The 17,898-nt window shown below is 38.2% G+C and overlaps 1 protein-coding gene across 2 annotated transcripts; it reads left to right on the top strand.

The window, feature by feature from the left end:
* The first annotated feature begins 6 nt into the window (after positions 1-6).
* LOC110053841 (uncharacterized) lies at positions 7-11,352 on the top strand. Of its 2 annotated transcripts, XM_020760136.2 has the most exons (11): positions 10-1,183; positions 2,607-4,211; positions 4,855-4,928; positions 5,776-5,850; positions 6,250-6,351; positions 6,523-6,621; positions 7,199-7,297; positions 7,920-8,018; positions 8,375-8,455; positions 9,181-9,267; positions 10,170-11,352. In XM_020760136.2, exons 1-11 carry the CDS (start codon positions 832-834, stop codon positions 10,248-10,250), a joined length of 2,754 nt encoding a protein of 917 aa, XP_020615795.2. In that variant the 5' UTR covers positions 10-831; the 3' UTR covers positions 10,251-11,352. The 2 variants fall into 2 exon arrangements, with proteins under 2 accessions (XP_089130831.1, XP_020615795.2); XM_089274705.1 differs by lacking the exons at positions 9,181-9,267; positions 10,170-11,352 and having other exon boundaries at positions 7-1,183; positions 8,375-9,165.
* Positions 11,353-17,898: the final 6,546 nt, after the last annotated feature.

Genomic DNA, 17,898 nt, shown 5'->3' with positions numbered 1-17,898 from the left:
AAAGCTTTCAGCGCGATGTGGCAAATTTCTATCTGACGAGAAAGCAAGACAAGCGTTGTTTATTTTGGTTACTTAGAGTGCAGACGTGATTGAATCACCTCGAGCTAATGACTTTGTGAGTCGTTGCAGGCTGGAAATAAGTTTGTCAACATAGTTCACCTTTCGAGGGATTTAGCTCCTTCCTGTTGGATTGTCGTGTCTTTCAACAGTGTCAAACGGTGTCATCTAAAGAGAAAAACGCGTTCAAACTGTGCCATCAGCTTGGATTCCCACTGGCTTTCGCATCGGTGCATTGTTGTTTTAGTTACTAAACTCCCATGGGTGGTTTCTTTGTGTTTTCACGCATGGAAAATTTATATAACGAGTTTATTTAAAACGATTTCGGTCTGGTAAGCGACGAAGCGCAACGCGACACAAAGGGCAATCGGTATTTTTTGCGGTGTTGCATGACCGCCACATGAAAGGAATACAGCGTTGACATTTATCAAAGGATAGTTCTTAAAAGCCAATCAGACAGGACATTGCCGATAACATCTGGTTTACCTATCGGTGATTGTGACAACGAGAAAGGTTGGCGTAAAATTCCAGCGACAAAGAAAGCAAAGCCGTCTTGTGAATGTCACAAGGAAATTCAACTCCTCCAGAAAGTATTACTTTTGAAGCTTAAGCTTAAAGCTTAAGCCACCGTTTTTTAAAGGCTGATGACAGAGACTGCAATCCGTTAAATTTGCGTCAGCTGTGGCTTTTTAGGGCTTCTAACCACCGAATCCATTCGTTGAAGAGACCATTGCATTGGAATATTTTGGACTTCTTTCACATTTTCAGCGGAAAATGGCTGCGGACGATTTTGAATTCAATATTCAGGGTCTTCGATATGACAGAGAGAGACTTTCAGAGTTGGTTTTTGAGCCTCTACAAGAAATCAAAGATTTTGTGGCTCGTAAACTGAGGTTGGATGAAGTAGATAACATCGTTGGATTTCTCCGGAATGTTATTCGAAGTGACACGTTGAAGACCGTGACAGACGGTGAGGCCTTAATAGCTGTCCTGAATTTATACTACGGGGAAGACAATTTAAGAGTTCTACAGCGACTCTTAAAGAAGATAAATTGTTATGACCTCCTTGAAGTTTTGAATGAATGGGAAGCTAGTAACAATCCTGTGGATCCACGAGTTTTTCAAGGTACGTCATCATAAATTCCGGTTTGTTTACGTTCGAACCGTAGCGTTTTATTTGTCCAGTATTATGCAAATATGTTTCTATAGCTGTGAAGCTACAGGTAAATGTCCTTAAATCACCTGTTCTTACATGTAAATCATGGGGCTCTTTGCAGAATTCCTACCGTTTTGCATGAAAAGGTTGCTATACAGGTACCCCACTGTTTACATTATTTGCATTTTATACGTAGTGACAATCGTTTTGAAGCCCGCACGAGACCTTGTTATTTAAGCTGTCATGAAAACATTTCCTGCCTTGAAGTGGGGGAATTCTGGAGACAAAAAAGGAAATTCCATGAAATTCTCTCACTTGAAACTTGCATGAAATCATGCTTCCGATACCGATCAATATTGTATCAAATCATTTCAATGTAGTTTGATTTATTAAATTTTTTGTTATGTATAACGAGCTAAGTACACTTAAATCACTTAAATATTGGAAGGCAGCATGGTACCTGCACATCTAGGTGATCATGTTTCAATTCTTTTAATCTTGTGAAGAAAAAGATAATAATAATAGGAAAATAATATTTAGAAAGAGCCAACAGTTTTGGGTCAGAATATCCAGATCTATGTGTATGCAAACACTAGGGAAGTTCTTGAATGGTGTATGTTAGTCTCCTTATAGCTTAGTGCTTATAATGCAGAGAAAATCATTTTCCAGCTAATGCCCCCAATAAATTCACCAGGTTGACCACAAAATCCACCTGTCCTGGGCTATCAGACACATTTTTCTTTGGACACTGCTGAGGTTTGCTTAAAACATAAGAACTACATACATGCATGTATATTCTTAAACTCAATCTTGTGGTTGCACCAAGCTGTACATGCACTTACACTTGTTCTGGTACTTAAATATCTTGTCTCCCTTCATCCTTCATTTCCCCCGTACCCCATCCCAGTTCTAACAGTCAGCTGTTTTGCACAGATAAATATGGTGGCTATTATCTTGTTGTATCGGTTTGTGGGTAAAATTTTCCCAAAGTTGGGACATTTTTGGTCAACAAAGTAATGCGATTTTGGCTTTCAAAAGCAGATAAAAAACAAAACAAAAAATTTCATGATTTAACAAAGGTCTTTACAGGGATCTGTTTTAGATTTTAGCTGACATCTTTGCAAGATCCTTGAAGTTCTTTCAAAAGTCTTTGAAAGACCCTTGAAGTTCTTCAAAAGTCCATTGAGGATCCTTGAAAGCCCTTAACTGTTGAAATCCTTTGAAGATGTTCAAAGATCAAATCTGCAAGGTTTTTCTGGGCATGCACTGGGCACACTATACATGTTTGTTATGTACAATGGATCAGGTAGTGAACTCTTCTTTCTTCTTAAAAAACTTAATTTCTTAGGAGAAACATAATTTTATTTTGATTAAATTCTTTTATTGTTTTCAGCTTGTGGATATTTTCCTCTGTGGATTCGGATCAAGAATCATTTTACTTGGTTCACAGAGAACAAGAAGGCAATTTTACAGACTCTAAAAAGACTTTTCCGAGTTCCAGAGATTGTCTCTTGTGATCCTGACTATGAAACAGGTATATTCATGGGAGTTTCATTTGGTAGAACAGATTTACTGGTCTACGTGTTGGTTCCTTTGTGCACACGCAGACACGTCCGCACATCTTTGGGAAGGAATGACGTCTGTCTTGCTCTGGAGCAGTTAAGCATAAGTGGTGTTTACTTTGGTAGGAAATCTGGAAAAAATGGTTATGGCAATGACCTGTCAATCACAAGCTTCTCATCTGTTAATGAGTCTATGCCGGGTGACTTTGTTGAGCAAGCTGAAGATGGGCAAAGTTTGCGTTCTTTCAAAGAGCCCACTGAAGCCAAGAAGCATCCTCATTACAATGATACAGATAAGTTACAAAATCAACAATTTTTATACAACCCAGAATTATATGCAGCACAAAGTGAAAATGGCAAAAGACAAGTGTCTGTTATGGACTTTTCTGTAGAGGACAACAATTACAACAATGACAAAGGATGGCAGTCTCAAAGCTTAATTCAAACATCATCTATTGGAATGGCAGAAGCTGAGGTTGGAGAGGGTAGCTCTTCAACAAAGCAGAATTTAATTCCATTGGAAAGGTCAACTTCTAAACCTGATGGCAAAAAACTGTATACCTCAACTGCCACATTTCAAGTCAACATGGGGAACAAAAGTGCAAACTCCAAGGAGCAACCAGTGAGATTTGTAAATGATGAAATTTATAAACCTGTGGGAATGACATCCTTAAATATGAGCCAGCCAGGTTTTGACACCAAGGAGCGATCAGCAAAGGGAAGCCACTCACCATCTAGGCAAGCAGAGAATGGCTATTCTTCATGGTATGAGGATACTGCTGCAGAAGATTACTACAAAACAATGATTCCTGAACCAGAACCTGGAAACACACAGCAGCTGTATCTACAAGAGGATTTTTATCAACACAGGATGGCACTGGAGGAAGAGACAGCCACTCCAAGACATGACTCTGCTAGGAACATGTATGGTGGTGTTTGCACTCCACTATATACTCCCCCGCTGAGTTTCCGTGACCCAACTCAAACAGGATGCAAGCTAGTCATGGTGAAAACTGGACTTGTTGACACACCCAAACAACAGCCATTCATTGTGTCCACAGACTATCACAGTGTAGCCCAGCATGGCTGGGAAAGTTCAAGTATGGAATCAAACAAATTAAGGCAGTCTCCCAAAACATTGGCCATGCCAAGTGATAGCTTTGAAAATAAATCAGCGGATTATTGTTTCGATGAATACAGCCGACACAACCCAGACAGACCAGATAGATCTCTGAATGGGTACCAACAGCAACACTCGACCTTCACAAAGTCAGAGAGTGAAATTTTATCAGATTATGCAGACAGTGTGTTTACTGATCATGATGACACAGGTAGAAGATTTGCCGAAGTTCCACCACCATACAGAGCACCACCAGACTACAAGAAAACTGGAAGGAGGTCAGAGGGAAAATTCAGTGATGACTCTGTCAGTACAGGTGATTTTAACCGTTCTTCTTTTTGTTTTTTGTTGACTTTGATTTATTTTCACTGTACAACTGAAGGAAAAACCCTGGAAACAGGATTTGACAATTTTAGGGGTTGTGACTACATGTAGTACATTAACTTGTATATGGCCGGTAGTTGCTCTTTTTGACAAAGTGTGGGAATTGTGGTCACTCATAGCAGGGAAATGACCAGAGGATGACATCTTGAAATTACAATACATGGATTAAGTTAAGCCAACATCTTTAAAGCTGATTGACAGTCCGGTTTTTTCTTGACAGTTTTTTATTTAGGAAATAAAAGGTGCTTTTAATTTGCTTTAAATAGTTAATTTTTCTTATGACTTGTCTCACAATTTGTTTTGTAAGACAAATTGCAAGGCAAGTTTCAAGACAAAAAGTTGCCTAGTATAACACATTCTGAAATGGATATGTGTAGCACTGTTTTTGTTGCAGCAAGCATTGCATGAAGAAGAATCAAGTTCTATCAGGACGTTTTGGCCTTTTCCCTTAGCATGCTACATGTACAGTGTCATGTGATAAATTAATTAAATTGTGTTAAGTAACCGTTGCATCTTATAATCTTTGAAAATTGTAATAATACCATTGTTTAAGTCTTAACTGGTTTGTCTTGTAGATACTGGTACTTTTGATCGTTGTTACAAAAGTCATCTCTTGTCGGCTGCAAGCGTAAGCTCAATCTACAAAGAAGTAAGTGCTTCTACATGCATCTATTTTTCAAAGTTACATGTAGCAACTGTTAACTTACCTATGTGTGTAATTTGACCTGCATCTGCATGCATATGTGTATTTGCAGCCAGTATTGCAGAAAATTTCAGATGGCAAAATTAAATTTTCTTTTTGTGCTAAAACTAAGTTTGTTTTGAACAAAAAAACATATTAAATGACCTTAGATTAGCTATATCTGTGTAAATTGTTATGCTCAGTTAAAGTAGACTCTGTTTGCTCTCTTGATGTACATGTACTTTTGCACAGAATTGTGGAAGAAATGTAAGACTGGCCTGTTTCAAACAAAATGAGCATACCTACCCAACAAGAGGGCCTGGCCCAGGTTGGTTGAAATGTGGATAACGTTAGCTACTGAATAAATCACCATCCAATGGATAGCGTGGTTTGTTTTGTTAACACTTTTCCTCTGGATAGCGATTTATCTGGTAGATAGCATTATCCACCTTTTGGAACAACTGGGGCCTGGAGGCTTGAAAAAATAATGTCCTCAGTGTTTTTCCCTAGCATTCCTGGGATGTGCTTTTGCATGCATGTTTGGGTGCTTCTCATGGGGATCTTTGATGTTAGACTCTTTCCACTGTGTATTGAGAATATACATTTATTCATGTACAATTGTACATGTACACATACACCTGTACCTTTAGACATTGTACAATAACAATAGTGGAACTGCGCTTACTAGTTATGTGGATACAAATTGTGTATGGATACCCAAGATACTAAAAAAAGCTGTTCATCGAGTACACTAAATGTAAGAAAATGTACTGCATGTATAACAATCCTGTTTTTCTATATTGTTCAATTGCAGAAAGAGATGTTTCTTAGTCGAGAAGAATTACAAATGAGCATACGTGGAGCTGAGGATAAAGAAATGGAAAAACAGGTTTTTGCATAGAAATTACTTTTTTTATGTTAGCAACAAAACTCCAACCAAATCAGGGAGGTCATGGAAAACATACCCAATTACTGTAAACGAAATGTTTTCTGAATGGGGGTGGGGGGAGATCTTGTAAGGATTAAAGTATCGGTAAAGTAACCAACATTCAATCAAATGTTTGTTCAAATCCCTTGAAGGGGAAATTCACTCTGCCTATTCACCTGGACAAAATTATTTTCATTATATTTGCTTGTAATTGATTAATTACGCTGTTAATTAGCAGATCATTTGATCATGGTGTTAATCATAGCATTTCATGATTGCAAAATATGAAAAGCAGTAAAAATGCCATTATGGTAGTGTCAAGTTTTGTTAAGCTGGAGCTCGTGAACTGCTGCATTTCAGATGGAGCTCTGCAAAGAACTCATGATCGCCGCCAAAGCAGGTGATGAGGAGGACGTCAGGAGACTTATTGAAGAAGGAGTTGACGTGAATCATCAAAATGAGGTACAGTGCAGTACATTTAGAGTCCTTGTTGTCTGAAGGATGTAAAGGAAAAAAAACTTCTAACTTTGCATGCATGAAGTGCTGTATATTGGTGTATCATTCATGATACATTTACATACATGTGTATACTCCCTAAAGGATCCTTTAAGTACACAATTATTTTATTTGCAGTTTGGTCAATCTGCTATGATGGTTGCCAGCTGGGAGGGGCATCTTGGCATTGTTGAAGCTTTAATAAGTGCTGAGGCAGATACTAATCTTCAGGATGGGGTAATTGACATTTTATACAGTTACAATCTTTACTGAAATCCGTGTTACAGTCTTTGATTACAACTATCGCGTTTTATGAGCGAGTCTGTGTGGATTTGAGGCACGAGGGACTGAAACTTCCATCCCATACAAACCAACCACCGTCTAACACTGATCACACAAACCTTGAGTACAGTATTCGCATGAAGCAGTTGCGAACGAGAACCATTTTCAATAAGCAAGTACACGTAAATATAGTCCGATTTAGGAAAAGGTTAGTTTCTAACACATTGTGAGGCTGGGTACAGTGTTGGAATTTTCGGTAGAGAAAAGAACTTTTGATACTTTTGATACGTTTTGGGATCTCGAACACTCCCAGGATCGAAAAGCACAGAGAAGACAATTTGGCAGGTGTAGTTGCATGTACTCGTATTCACCATGCTTATTCAGTTCACAGAAGAGTTGAAAGACTGAATTTCTAATTTTATCCTCATCGGGAATAGTTGCGTACCTGTATATTTGGAAAAGCTGGGCTTAGAAGCTGATTAGATCACAAGGCAATATATGCTGTACTGATTTATCCAATGTAAAATTGTAGTTTGGCAAATCAGCTTTACACGAGGCAGCAGTGAGTGGTCAGCATGCCATTGTCCATCGTCTTATTCCTGGCGGAGCTAACGTCAATTTAGCTGATGAGGTAACTTGGGACTTTGTGTTAATAAATGCACACACAGTCAGCCCTGGGAAGTCAGTTACACCAGAGATCTAGAAGTGACTAGGGTTGAAATCTCCTTGCCTTGCACTTAGCAAAGATACGCTGTGACACTTCAATGGCTTTTGAAGAGATGAAGTTACAACAACAACTGTCATACTGGTTTTGATTCGTTTAAAATGAAGTCATGATACTTGTATGTATACGATAGTTTAATTCGGACTCTGCTGTCAAACCATGCGTTTTGTTGTAACTGGCCAGTTTAAGTTAAATAAGGAACTTTCATGAGCTTGTCACAAGCCAGGGGCATCTGCCCCCCGTCAAAAAAAAAAAAAGCAAAAAAATGTGGAAAACTAGCAATCTATCAAAGACTGTCTTTTTTTCCATTGTCCGAGTTGGTCGGAGTTAAGGAAACATGATTCAGCCGGTGTCTGTAATAACGAGGTGGTCGTGTTCACGAGATGGTGTACGTGGTAAGGCAAATATGTAGTGGTAAAAAAATAACAAAGTCGGTAGCCATCTGAACATTGTGTTAGGCATTTGACTTAACGTCGAGACAGGAAAACCAGCTGCCTGGCGTCTATATAACTTTTCTTATTGCCTGCAGGAGCACCGGACTCCTCTTCATTACGCAGCTATGAGAGGAAAGAGAAGAATAGTAGAGGTGTTGTTGCTGTTTGGTGCGAATGTGTCGCTTCTTACAAAGGTGAGGACGGCGATATATACAATGTAAGCAACACAAAAAAGTACGTGGGTTTCTAGCTCCTAACCGCTGGATAACGCCACTGCCGCGTGCCTGCGTTGAAGAAGAAAGAAATGAAAAATTATTTAGCGGTTGGCGTGTTCCTATCAGTGACTAGCTTTCACTTACTGAATAGGGACATCATAGGCCTGAGGTGCAGTTAAGTTCATTTGTCTTCCTCTGGATGTGCATATGTTGCGTTTATTTCCTTTTCACAATTCTTGCGAGATACAACTGAACAGAATCGTCTCGCTTTCTTAAATGTAGCTTCACAATAGACATGTATTAGTTGTGATCTTCTTTTTCCTGTTGTCTTTCAGAACGGTGAATCTGCAATTGAACTGGCCCACTGGTACCGCTATGACGATATTGTGACTCTATTGATGTCCCATGGTGATAAAGTACGTTTTTATGTTGGATTTCCATGTGCAGCAAGTTGTAGTGTACTACTGTTTGTTTTTGTCGTGGTGTTTGTTTTTGTTGTTGTTTTCGTTTGTTGTTGCTGTTGTTTTGGTCGTCGTCAGAGATTCAGACGTAGGCACCGACTGTTCGGTCTGAGAAAAGCCTTGATATGCGTAGACAGCTCTATTCTCTTCGTGTTTAACGTAAATTTGGTGTGCCTAACGTTGTAGTCATACGAGTGTCAAAAAAGTAAGCAAAGTTGATGTTTCAGGCAATCCAAATCCCTCTATTACTTGTTAACTGAACATGTAATAAAGGGCTTTACTGTTAACTCTAAATACTGATTGACGAAAGTTAGTCAATCTGGTATACATTTAGCCTGCGAACACAGACGTATTTCGGGCTGTCACGTGGTTCCGCCGGAAATACAACTGCGTTCACAGGCTAGTATACATTGTACCTTGTATGCGTGTAAGAATTGCTTGGGCTGTTGATAGATGTACAATGAGAGAAAGACGTTCCTTCAATGACAGATACATATAACACGAGCTCTCGCAGGCCTATTGGATCCAGTGCGATTTCTCGTCAGCACAGCGCCATACTGATACGTGATGTTGCTTGGCAACGCCAGTCGAAAATCGCAGGCTCAATCCCCTTTCGGAGACAAGATTTCGACTACGCGTTGCTCGTTTTACCATAAGTGACTTGTAATCTCGTGTTGCAGAAAACCCGCAAAGAGATGGAGAGTCAAATACGAAAACAGAAGTTACGTCAGATTAGCTCTGCAGCTTCTTTGCCAAACTTGTCTAAAGTGAGTGTGTTTCGTTGTTTTATTTTTCCTGTAAACTTTCCCGAGTGAAGTAACAAGTAGTTCACGCCAACTTTTACAAGTCGTTATGAATTGATAAGTTAATAAAGATGGTGAATTTTAAGCTCGGTAATGAAATGTGAAGGTGAATTAATCAACATGACACGAGCGTGGGACAAAGAAAAATTCTGAGTCCCCGACAGGAATCGAACCCATGACCTCCCGAACACCGGGCGGGCGCTCTATCCCCTGAGCTACGAGAACTCATGGAGAGCAAGGTCATTTAACTGAGTTCATATATGACAAGTGTCCTACATACTGCTAGGATCAACGCTATCGAAGTCATTGTGAGTAGTGATAAGTTAATAAAGATGGTGAATTTTAAGCTCGGTAATGAAATGTGAAGGTGAATTAATCAACATGACACGAGCGTGGGACAAAGAAAAATCCTGAGTCCCCGACAGGATTCCTGTCGGGAACTCAGAATTTTTCTTTGTCCCACGCTCGTGTCATGTTGATTAATTCACCTTCGTTATGAATTGTAATAATAAATAATTCCCTAAGAACAAAGTGGAAAACGCAATTTTACGTAGGCCTTTGGTTAAAGTAAGTTCCAAATTTTGGTTTCATTTACATGTGATGTGGTAACTTGAAGTCAGTCAACCTCATTAAAGAGCAATTATGGACATAACAGTTTTAAACCAAGTTAAGCAATATAAATTTTAAATGTTGCTGAAGACTTAGTGTGAATAACTAAGTTTATAACTATGATAGTCAGTAGAAAAATAAGCAGCTACCAAAAAGCAGGGGGGGGGGGGGGGGGAATTGAAGCTTCAACTTGATTTGAACCTATGACCGATCGATGCTCTATTAACAGAGATTTATGACCAATTTTTGTGTTTTAGGCAACTTCGGTGAAAGAGCTCTCGCGAAGCAGAAGCCGACCAGATTTACGCAAAAAGAAATCTGTTTGTTCCATTCAGTGATCTCATGTGTCAGGTAGACAGTGATAGATAGGTAGAAAAAATGTGTTATTTTTGTTAAGTTTCTGTTTATTGAACTGGTTCTGTTGAGGCAATGTAATGATTACATTGGTGAGTGATTTGCAAAATTAAGGGTTTTCCGTCACATTTGAAAGACTTAATTCATATCAGAAATTCGCATTGCAAAAAAATTGTCTTGGAACGTTGTTAGGTCTAGTTTGGGGTTTACATTCTACTCAGAGACGTATTTCGGTTACACGGGTCAATTTGAACATACTGATAAAGACTAATGCTTTATGCTAGCAGAGATATTTAAAAGTGCAATCTGTAGGAAGTCAGAGCTTCAACACTGTGTTGCAGTGCTTATCTTATCTTAGGGGTTACTTACGCAGTTGATCTGCACTATTTTGAAACCTCTTTTTCATACTCGTTCATATTGATCTGCACCTCAAGTGGTCTTAGGGCTAGAGACATTTTTAGTGTTCTTTAGCTAAATTGTTACCCCGGGATTGTTACTTTTGGCCAATTGTGAAGAACCTTGTTTATGGTGCAAGTCACTCCTGCTTACATGTACGTACTTTCTTTCGTCTACATTGAAATGATCCATACTTTGACCAATCTGTAGATGAACTCAAAAGAAAGACTGGGTAGTTACTGTTATTCTTATTTTCTCTATTGGTCAATGATAATTTATAGAACTCGTGGATTGCTAAAGTTTTATAAGAACAATTCCAATTGATACGATTGTAGTTCATGTGAATGAAAGGCCCATTTTTTATGCTTCGCTGGGGGAGAAAACTTCATTATACACTAGCTTTTTTAGAAGAAAGGATCGAACCTTTGTAAAACGTTAGATTTATATGAGTGCCTTGATATTTTGTAGGCTTTTTATAAATTGAAAGTAGCCTCTCTTAACTAAATAACAGGTGTACCAAAATTAATTATTGTATAGAAATTTAATAGGTTTATAAGTAATGATTTTAATACTCCCTTTTGAGAAACAAGTATGTAATATAAGGTTTGTAATTATTTCTGGCTGGTTCAAATATTTTGTCGTGTTGTAAAACTCTTGAAGGAAATTATATCTGCTTTAGCCGTCGCAAAATGGATCGTTTGTTAGTTGGCTAGTTTGTGTGTCTGAGTGGTTTCTTTTTGCTTTATTTATGGCCTTTTTAGTGGTATCATGTGATCGTCAATCTTCTTCATGTGTTTCCGGGAGTGCACTTCTGAGACCGTACATTTACGAAGTTTCATGTTCATACACCACAGAGCTTTAGCAGGGTTGTCACAAGTCAAGAAGACTGTGTTTTTTTATGTTCGGGCAGGGAAATTATTGAGCCCTTGTCAAATTAAATGAGGTTTGTATTTAAAGGTTTTTGCGGGTTTTTACAGCCAGTGCCCTTTTTCTGGACTATGCAAATTATTTTCTGCAGAAGAAATAAAAGCAAAGTTAGTAACATAATTAAAAGCGTACATTTTTCCTTTATCGAGCGGGAGCCATTTAAAAGGAGCTCGGTCACGTTAGTTTGAATTAGTTTGGCAACGTAAAAATTACGTTTAATTGAAGGAAACCTGAAAATAGTAGTTTGCTAAGATAGAAAAACACCATTAGGATCGTCACGCAACGCTTCTCTGGGGAGAAGCGTTGCGTGACGACCTTAATAACGGCTGCGAAGGAGACTGGGTGGTATGGCGAAGAATGGGGAACTCGTGTTGAGTCAGACAAAATATTTCTAAAATACTATATAATATTATATAAACTTCAGAGAAACAAAGTTTTGTATAAAATTCAGTTACATGATCAGTTTTGGTTTCAAACGCCAGTCACCTTGGTTACTCAGGAGAGATACAGTCGTAGTCGTAGATATGAACTTGGACCGGGTTAAAATTTGTGTGATTTAGTTGCTTTTCCGTCTACTAATTTGATTTGAAATTCAGGCTTTTGACTTGAAGTGCTCGTGACCTATTTACTGATTGATTGATTGACTGATTTGCTTTACTATATTTACGTTTTATGCCATTTTTTTGTACTTTTTCAGTTGAATCTATACTTCGCTCAATAGGCTTCTTCTAAAAGAATTTTATTTGAATAAAACGTGTTTTAAAATATAATTTGTTAGAACTTTCAAATTTTCCCGCATTTTAGTTCCTTATCCACCTTAGTCTTCTCTCAGTTCTCCGTAACAAAGGAACTGTGACGAAGATTAAGATTAACACGTGACTTCAGACTGCAAGTAAACAGGTTGAAATTTCTTGACGTCCAGTAAATCTGGGAAAATGCCAAAAAGATGCGTTGTAGGGGCAAGATACGACACTCACTCTTTCCTTGATTTTGAAAACACAACGCATGGTGAAATGTCAACCCAGATAGGAGCTCGCTGTACTTCTTAATCAGGTCGGCGAGGGTTTACGGCAAAAATAGAGAATTGTAACTTTTCGAAAAATCGCGTTATGTTCGAAAAACATTTTTTTCTGAGAAGTATTTTTGGTGATTCGTACATTTGGGCTAGAAAGTAAAAAAAAGTAAAATTAACGTTATGGACACTTTAAAAGTGACGTGGAAAAGTAGAAACGTTAAACCTGTCAAAATATACACTGTTTGTTTTTCTCGCCAAAAAAGGAAATAAGATACTTTTATCAAGATATTTTAATTCTGATTAAACCGCACTTTCCATCACAAAGGAGGAAACTTTAAAAAGAAACCCTTGTCTGCATCTTTGGATTAAGAGGAATATTAAGTGAATACGTAGACTGAAACAGGTTTCTTTTAAGACATGTTCTCTTGTTTGTTCAGTTTACAGGTCATATTGTTTATAGATTTGTAAAGAACATTGCAAAACAATTTTCTTTTATAATGGAATAGATTGAAATTTCTTGATAAATTCCCCATGCCTAATGTCGGCAATGTTATTTCACTATTCACTATAAAGTGGTATCTTTGTGACTTAGAAGGATACCGACTCCATACCTACGAGCTCACAATGGGCTGTGAGGAACGAGACATTGTCTAAGGAAGTTATTGTAAGAGAGGCTGAGTCAACTTTAGTTCTTGTATAAACTTAAGGAACACTTGAACCAATACAAGCTCGTTTATTTGAGCAAGTCTCAGATGTTCCTTTCTTTCAGAGCAATGGTTTAAACACCGTGCTCTTTGCTGTTCATGTCAATATTTAATTTCGATTATTTTTTCAAAAGATGTCGGGATTTTAAATGTCTTGAGCTTTGTTTTATGCGGCACGTTTACTGAATAACAACGATATTTTATTACCTTAAGGGTAGCCTTAAACAAATAGATTCTGAGTTTTGAGAACAGGGTAACAAGTTGTCGAGATTACGTCCGTCATTGTTACCTAGGGCATTCTTTATAAGTAAGTCCTTATTAGTAAAAGTGAAATTGCCCAACAATGTCTGCTTACAAATACTGTCGGGACTTTTTGATCGGAATGTTAGATTATATTTCCTTACATATAAACTTGCAGAATTTGTTTTGATGTTTGCAGGTTATATTGTCTTCATTGTTTAACAGTTGGCTCTAATTACTTTGAAATTGGAAAACAAAAAGTCCGGGAATTGTTTTTGTTCGAATGATCGCCTTATCATCTGGCTGTTTATTTTCAGGGAGGTGGGAAGGGTATTCGAAAGAATTTGCTTTTCAAAAATTCAGTCGAGATAATATCGTGAAGGTACCTGCGTTTGGATCGAAAGTCTTTTCACACTACATGGCCCCTAACAATGACGTGAAATATGAAACATGCTCTGCAAACGTCAGATGTACATCAAAAGAGTTATCGCATACAGAGCGTAGAAACAAAAAATCGAAAAATGACCTTGTTCTCATGCTAGATTAGTACAAAGGTTCAAGTCTTTTCGTCATTTTGCTAAATACTGTACTCCTTTGTGAGCCGCAAGAGATACACTTTCACATGTAGATTTAACTCATTTTGAGCATATTTACTAAGTGCTGGTACGTTGTCAACACACCTGTTCTGAATGTTTGTCGCAAAGAGAATTGCTGTTTTATGGCCGCCAACGTTTGTCAAAACATGGCGTCTTTGCTAGATCTGGTGTGGCATCTTAACCAACTGTGCTAACAATCGCCACCGTGTGTTTCCGACATGTTATTGTTTGTATCGTGTTTTCGACTAAAGCTTTATGGCCCGTCTTGGTTGACAAAGATATTGGTGTCATAATGATTTGAAAAGTACAAAACATTCATTTCAATCGCAGTTCTTGTCTGACTATTGAGTCTTTCTTTGAAGTGTCCTAATATTTTGTAGCGGGGTTTTCTTTTTCATCGATCAGTAACGCAGATTTAGCCTGTAATATTTGGACTCTTATTTACACACTGAGCCTTCGAAGAATGAGAGTTGTTTAACAAACCTTTCTTGGCAGGTATTGCATATTATTTAGCAACAAGCTGGCGCGAATTTTGAGAGTTCTTAGATTGCTTTTATCATCTAAACGTTTGTAGTTTGCCAAGAAAACAATTGAAGACAGGTTCCGATTAGACTAGTATGAGCGTTTTTATGCACCATTATGTAGGCTGGACGTGCTAAGAAATAAAATATTGTATTGGATAGAATTCAAGCTTTATCTAGTTCCAACATTTTCATGCAAGATTGTTTGATTATCTAGCTAATTTTTGGCTAATCCAATGTGATTTGGGATACCAATAATCTTTGATCGTTTACGAAGGGCGTAAGCGATAAATCCTCAAGTGTATTCCGTCTAAAACCAACAAATTACGATAGATTTTCTTAAATCGTCCAAGGATTATTGTGCAGCAAATTGAAGTATGAACGATAACTGGATGGTGCTGTGTCAGGTTAATGTTTGAAACCCTGCAGGCTCCACCAAAGATGCCACTGGTCCTCTCATTCATTTGATACGTGTCGCGTTCCTCAGTGTTATCCAAGTTTATTTTAGAATCTGTTAACTTTCTTTGACTTCGTTAATGTGTGTACCTGTTGTATCAGTGCGTCGTGAGTTAGTGCATGATCACACAGTTTCGTTTCAGGCATCTTCCTAAGCGATTTTGGTACCTAAATAGATTAAAAGCCCTTAAGTCCATTAACGAAGATTGGTTACATGTGTTTTTGTTTATCATACCGGCAAGAAAGAGAGAGTTCTTGTCAAGATTATCTCTAATTCAACTTATGCCTGTCGCAGGCGGAATTTTTAAGCAAAATTACACCACACAGATTTGTAAGAGAAAATGCTCAGCTATACGTGCCTCGGTTTTGTAGACCCCTATGTGGGTATCTCGGCCTCAAAGTTGTAAGATTTCCGTATAAAAACTTGATTTGGACGCATTCATTACTTCCAGATGAAGTTATTCCACTGTAGATAACTCATTATTTCATATTTTATCACGAAGACTCTTTTCCTGCAGGCCATGTGGGGTCATTAGGTGGCTGTTGTTATGTGCATCTGCATACCATGATAATGATCGAATTGGTGAGACAAGAGGGCAACTGCACGAAGACGGAAATCTGCCTTATGTGGCCGGATTCTGGTGAAAAAACAAATAAAGCAAACTAAAATGCCATGCCACACGAATGTGTCCATTGTTAGATCTCCTGATTAACTGGATCAAACAAGATCGTCGAAGTTATTTATCACGAACCCTCTCCGCATGAAAGGCGAACTAAATGTTGCGATAAATAAGGTTTGGTAGTCAGTTTGCGTGATTATAATCTAGATTTTCACTAATTAATTGTGCTAGATGGGTTTCACCGGAAAACCAAATCACCAATATCCCAAAATGAGTTGTGGAACTGTTATCTCGTTTTGATTAATCACTACATTAATGACTGGGTAAAATTCCGTGAAACGCAAAAGTGATAACTAGCTGGGCACAGTGCAATGTTAAAGTCACGTTTCCTCAGGCTCGCTGTAGAAATAATAAAAGCAAGGGTACGAGTCATTTTCTTCTGGCAGGACAAGAGTTAACACGATGGCTGATTAGAACGTCCATCTTTCATTGTTTGTCAACTGAAACAACAGCAAAGTAAACAATATCTTAAGAATATATCAATCTTAGCTGAAAGTTCATATTGACGACCTTACACGAGTCTGATCGTGCTATTTTGGGCGATTCTATGCGAGTGTCAAATAAACTATAGTTAATGGATTTGGAAAAAACTGAGGAGAAATGTTTCACTTTAAGATTCCAACAACACTCTGAAAGCTAGAACAACCTTGCACAGGATAATCAACAGAAGCACTTGAAAGTACTGCTCAGTAGCTTTACACTGGATGGTCACACGTAATACCAGAAGGGCGCTTAAGAGCCCCTATGTCCAAAATTAGCAGGATTTAAAAAAACTGCGAAAATTGAACCTTCAGGTCAAATTTGTTTTCAAAACCCTCATCGTTATGCAATCATTTTCAATGCACGAAGGATAATTTTGAACCAGAAGCTCATGATAAAGAGCCACACACAGAGGAGGCTGAAATTAGATTATTGTATGATCATGCTCAATTTTCTACGCAAAAAAAATCTCAAATAGGCATTGGGATTGAGATATATTCCTTTAAACTATTTGGAATGAGTGTCTGTGGACAGTTAGCATCTGTAACAGCAATGAGTTGTAGTTTGCCTAAAAGGAGAATTCCTTTTCAGAAGTATGTTGAGTATGCAGAAGCAAAGAGCCAGTATTTTGCACTCATTCCACCGTCCATGACAGGTATTTTCAACACATTTTCACTTATTCATTCTACACATTTTCAGCAAACTGATCTATCCTAAAATTACTAAGTCGAAATTGCCTATGTTTCTTAAAATGCGATTAAGGAAAGGAAAACAGGAAATATTTCAAATTTCTTTGAATGATCCTTCGTTTTGGAAACACTCTTCGACATATTTTGTTCTCTAGGGGCAATTTTGGGGGATTGGTCCATTTTCCTTCTTAACTCGGCATTTATAGATACGTCAATCCCAGAGTTGTTTAAGTTAAATCATCGTGCACTCAGCTAGTGTAACGACTGACCGCAAGGGCACCGAGTTAAGGAATCCGTTTAGATAATATCCGAATAAGGTGGAAATCCAAAACGTTGGGTTGGAGCGATTGAAACACGGTACGGGCAAAATACAGGACAGGAATACTGCTGGGTGGTCTCCCACGAACCCAACAGAAGTAAAGCACGGAACTTCAGCTGTACTGCATTAATGTCAGGGTGTACTGAACTTTTGTGTATCTGATAGCGATTTTGACCACCCGAGATCTGGCTGTGGTGTTTTTGGGTCAATGGTAATTACATTGCACTATTGTTCGCAGTAATAAGCTCTTACATACTAAGCAAATCGCGTAGAGCTGGTTGCTCCTCCTATCAAGAGTGAATTCTTGTATGTGTACATGACGAACATCGAACAACATAACGGCCATATTTTGGGGGCACATGTTGAATTGTGGAAAAATTGGAATGGCGCAGTTGAAGCCCCTGTCAACCAGGGAATCCACTTTAAGTCCATGTGACAACGATACGGGATGCGTTTTCTGCTCCCAAAGTTAAAAATAATATTTTTTTTTCCCTTTGAAACGATATGCTTGCAAGAAATAGATACCTGTCATTTCCGCTGGTAAAAAAATTTGACAAGGAGAATGGTTTAGAAGTTGCACTTTTTTTTCCCTTTTATATCGGTAAAGGA

The sequence above is a fragment of the Orbicella faveolata genome, unplaced genomic scaffold, assembly GCF_042242905.1.
Source record: "Orbicella faveolata isolate gen_17 unplaced genomic scaffold, um_ofav_v1 contig_36, whole genome shotgun sequence".
In the NCBI taxonomy this organism is placed as follows: domain Eukaryota; kingdom Metazoa; phylum Cnidaria; class Anthozoa; order Scleractinia; family Merulinidae; genus Orbicella; species Orbicella faveolata.
The sequence above is the reverse complement of the archived record's forward strand: the minus strand, read 5'-3'. Positions and strand labels throughout refer to the sequence as shown.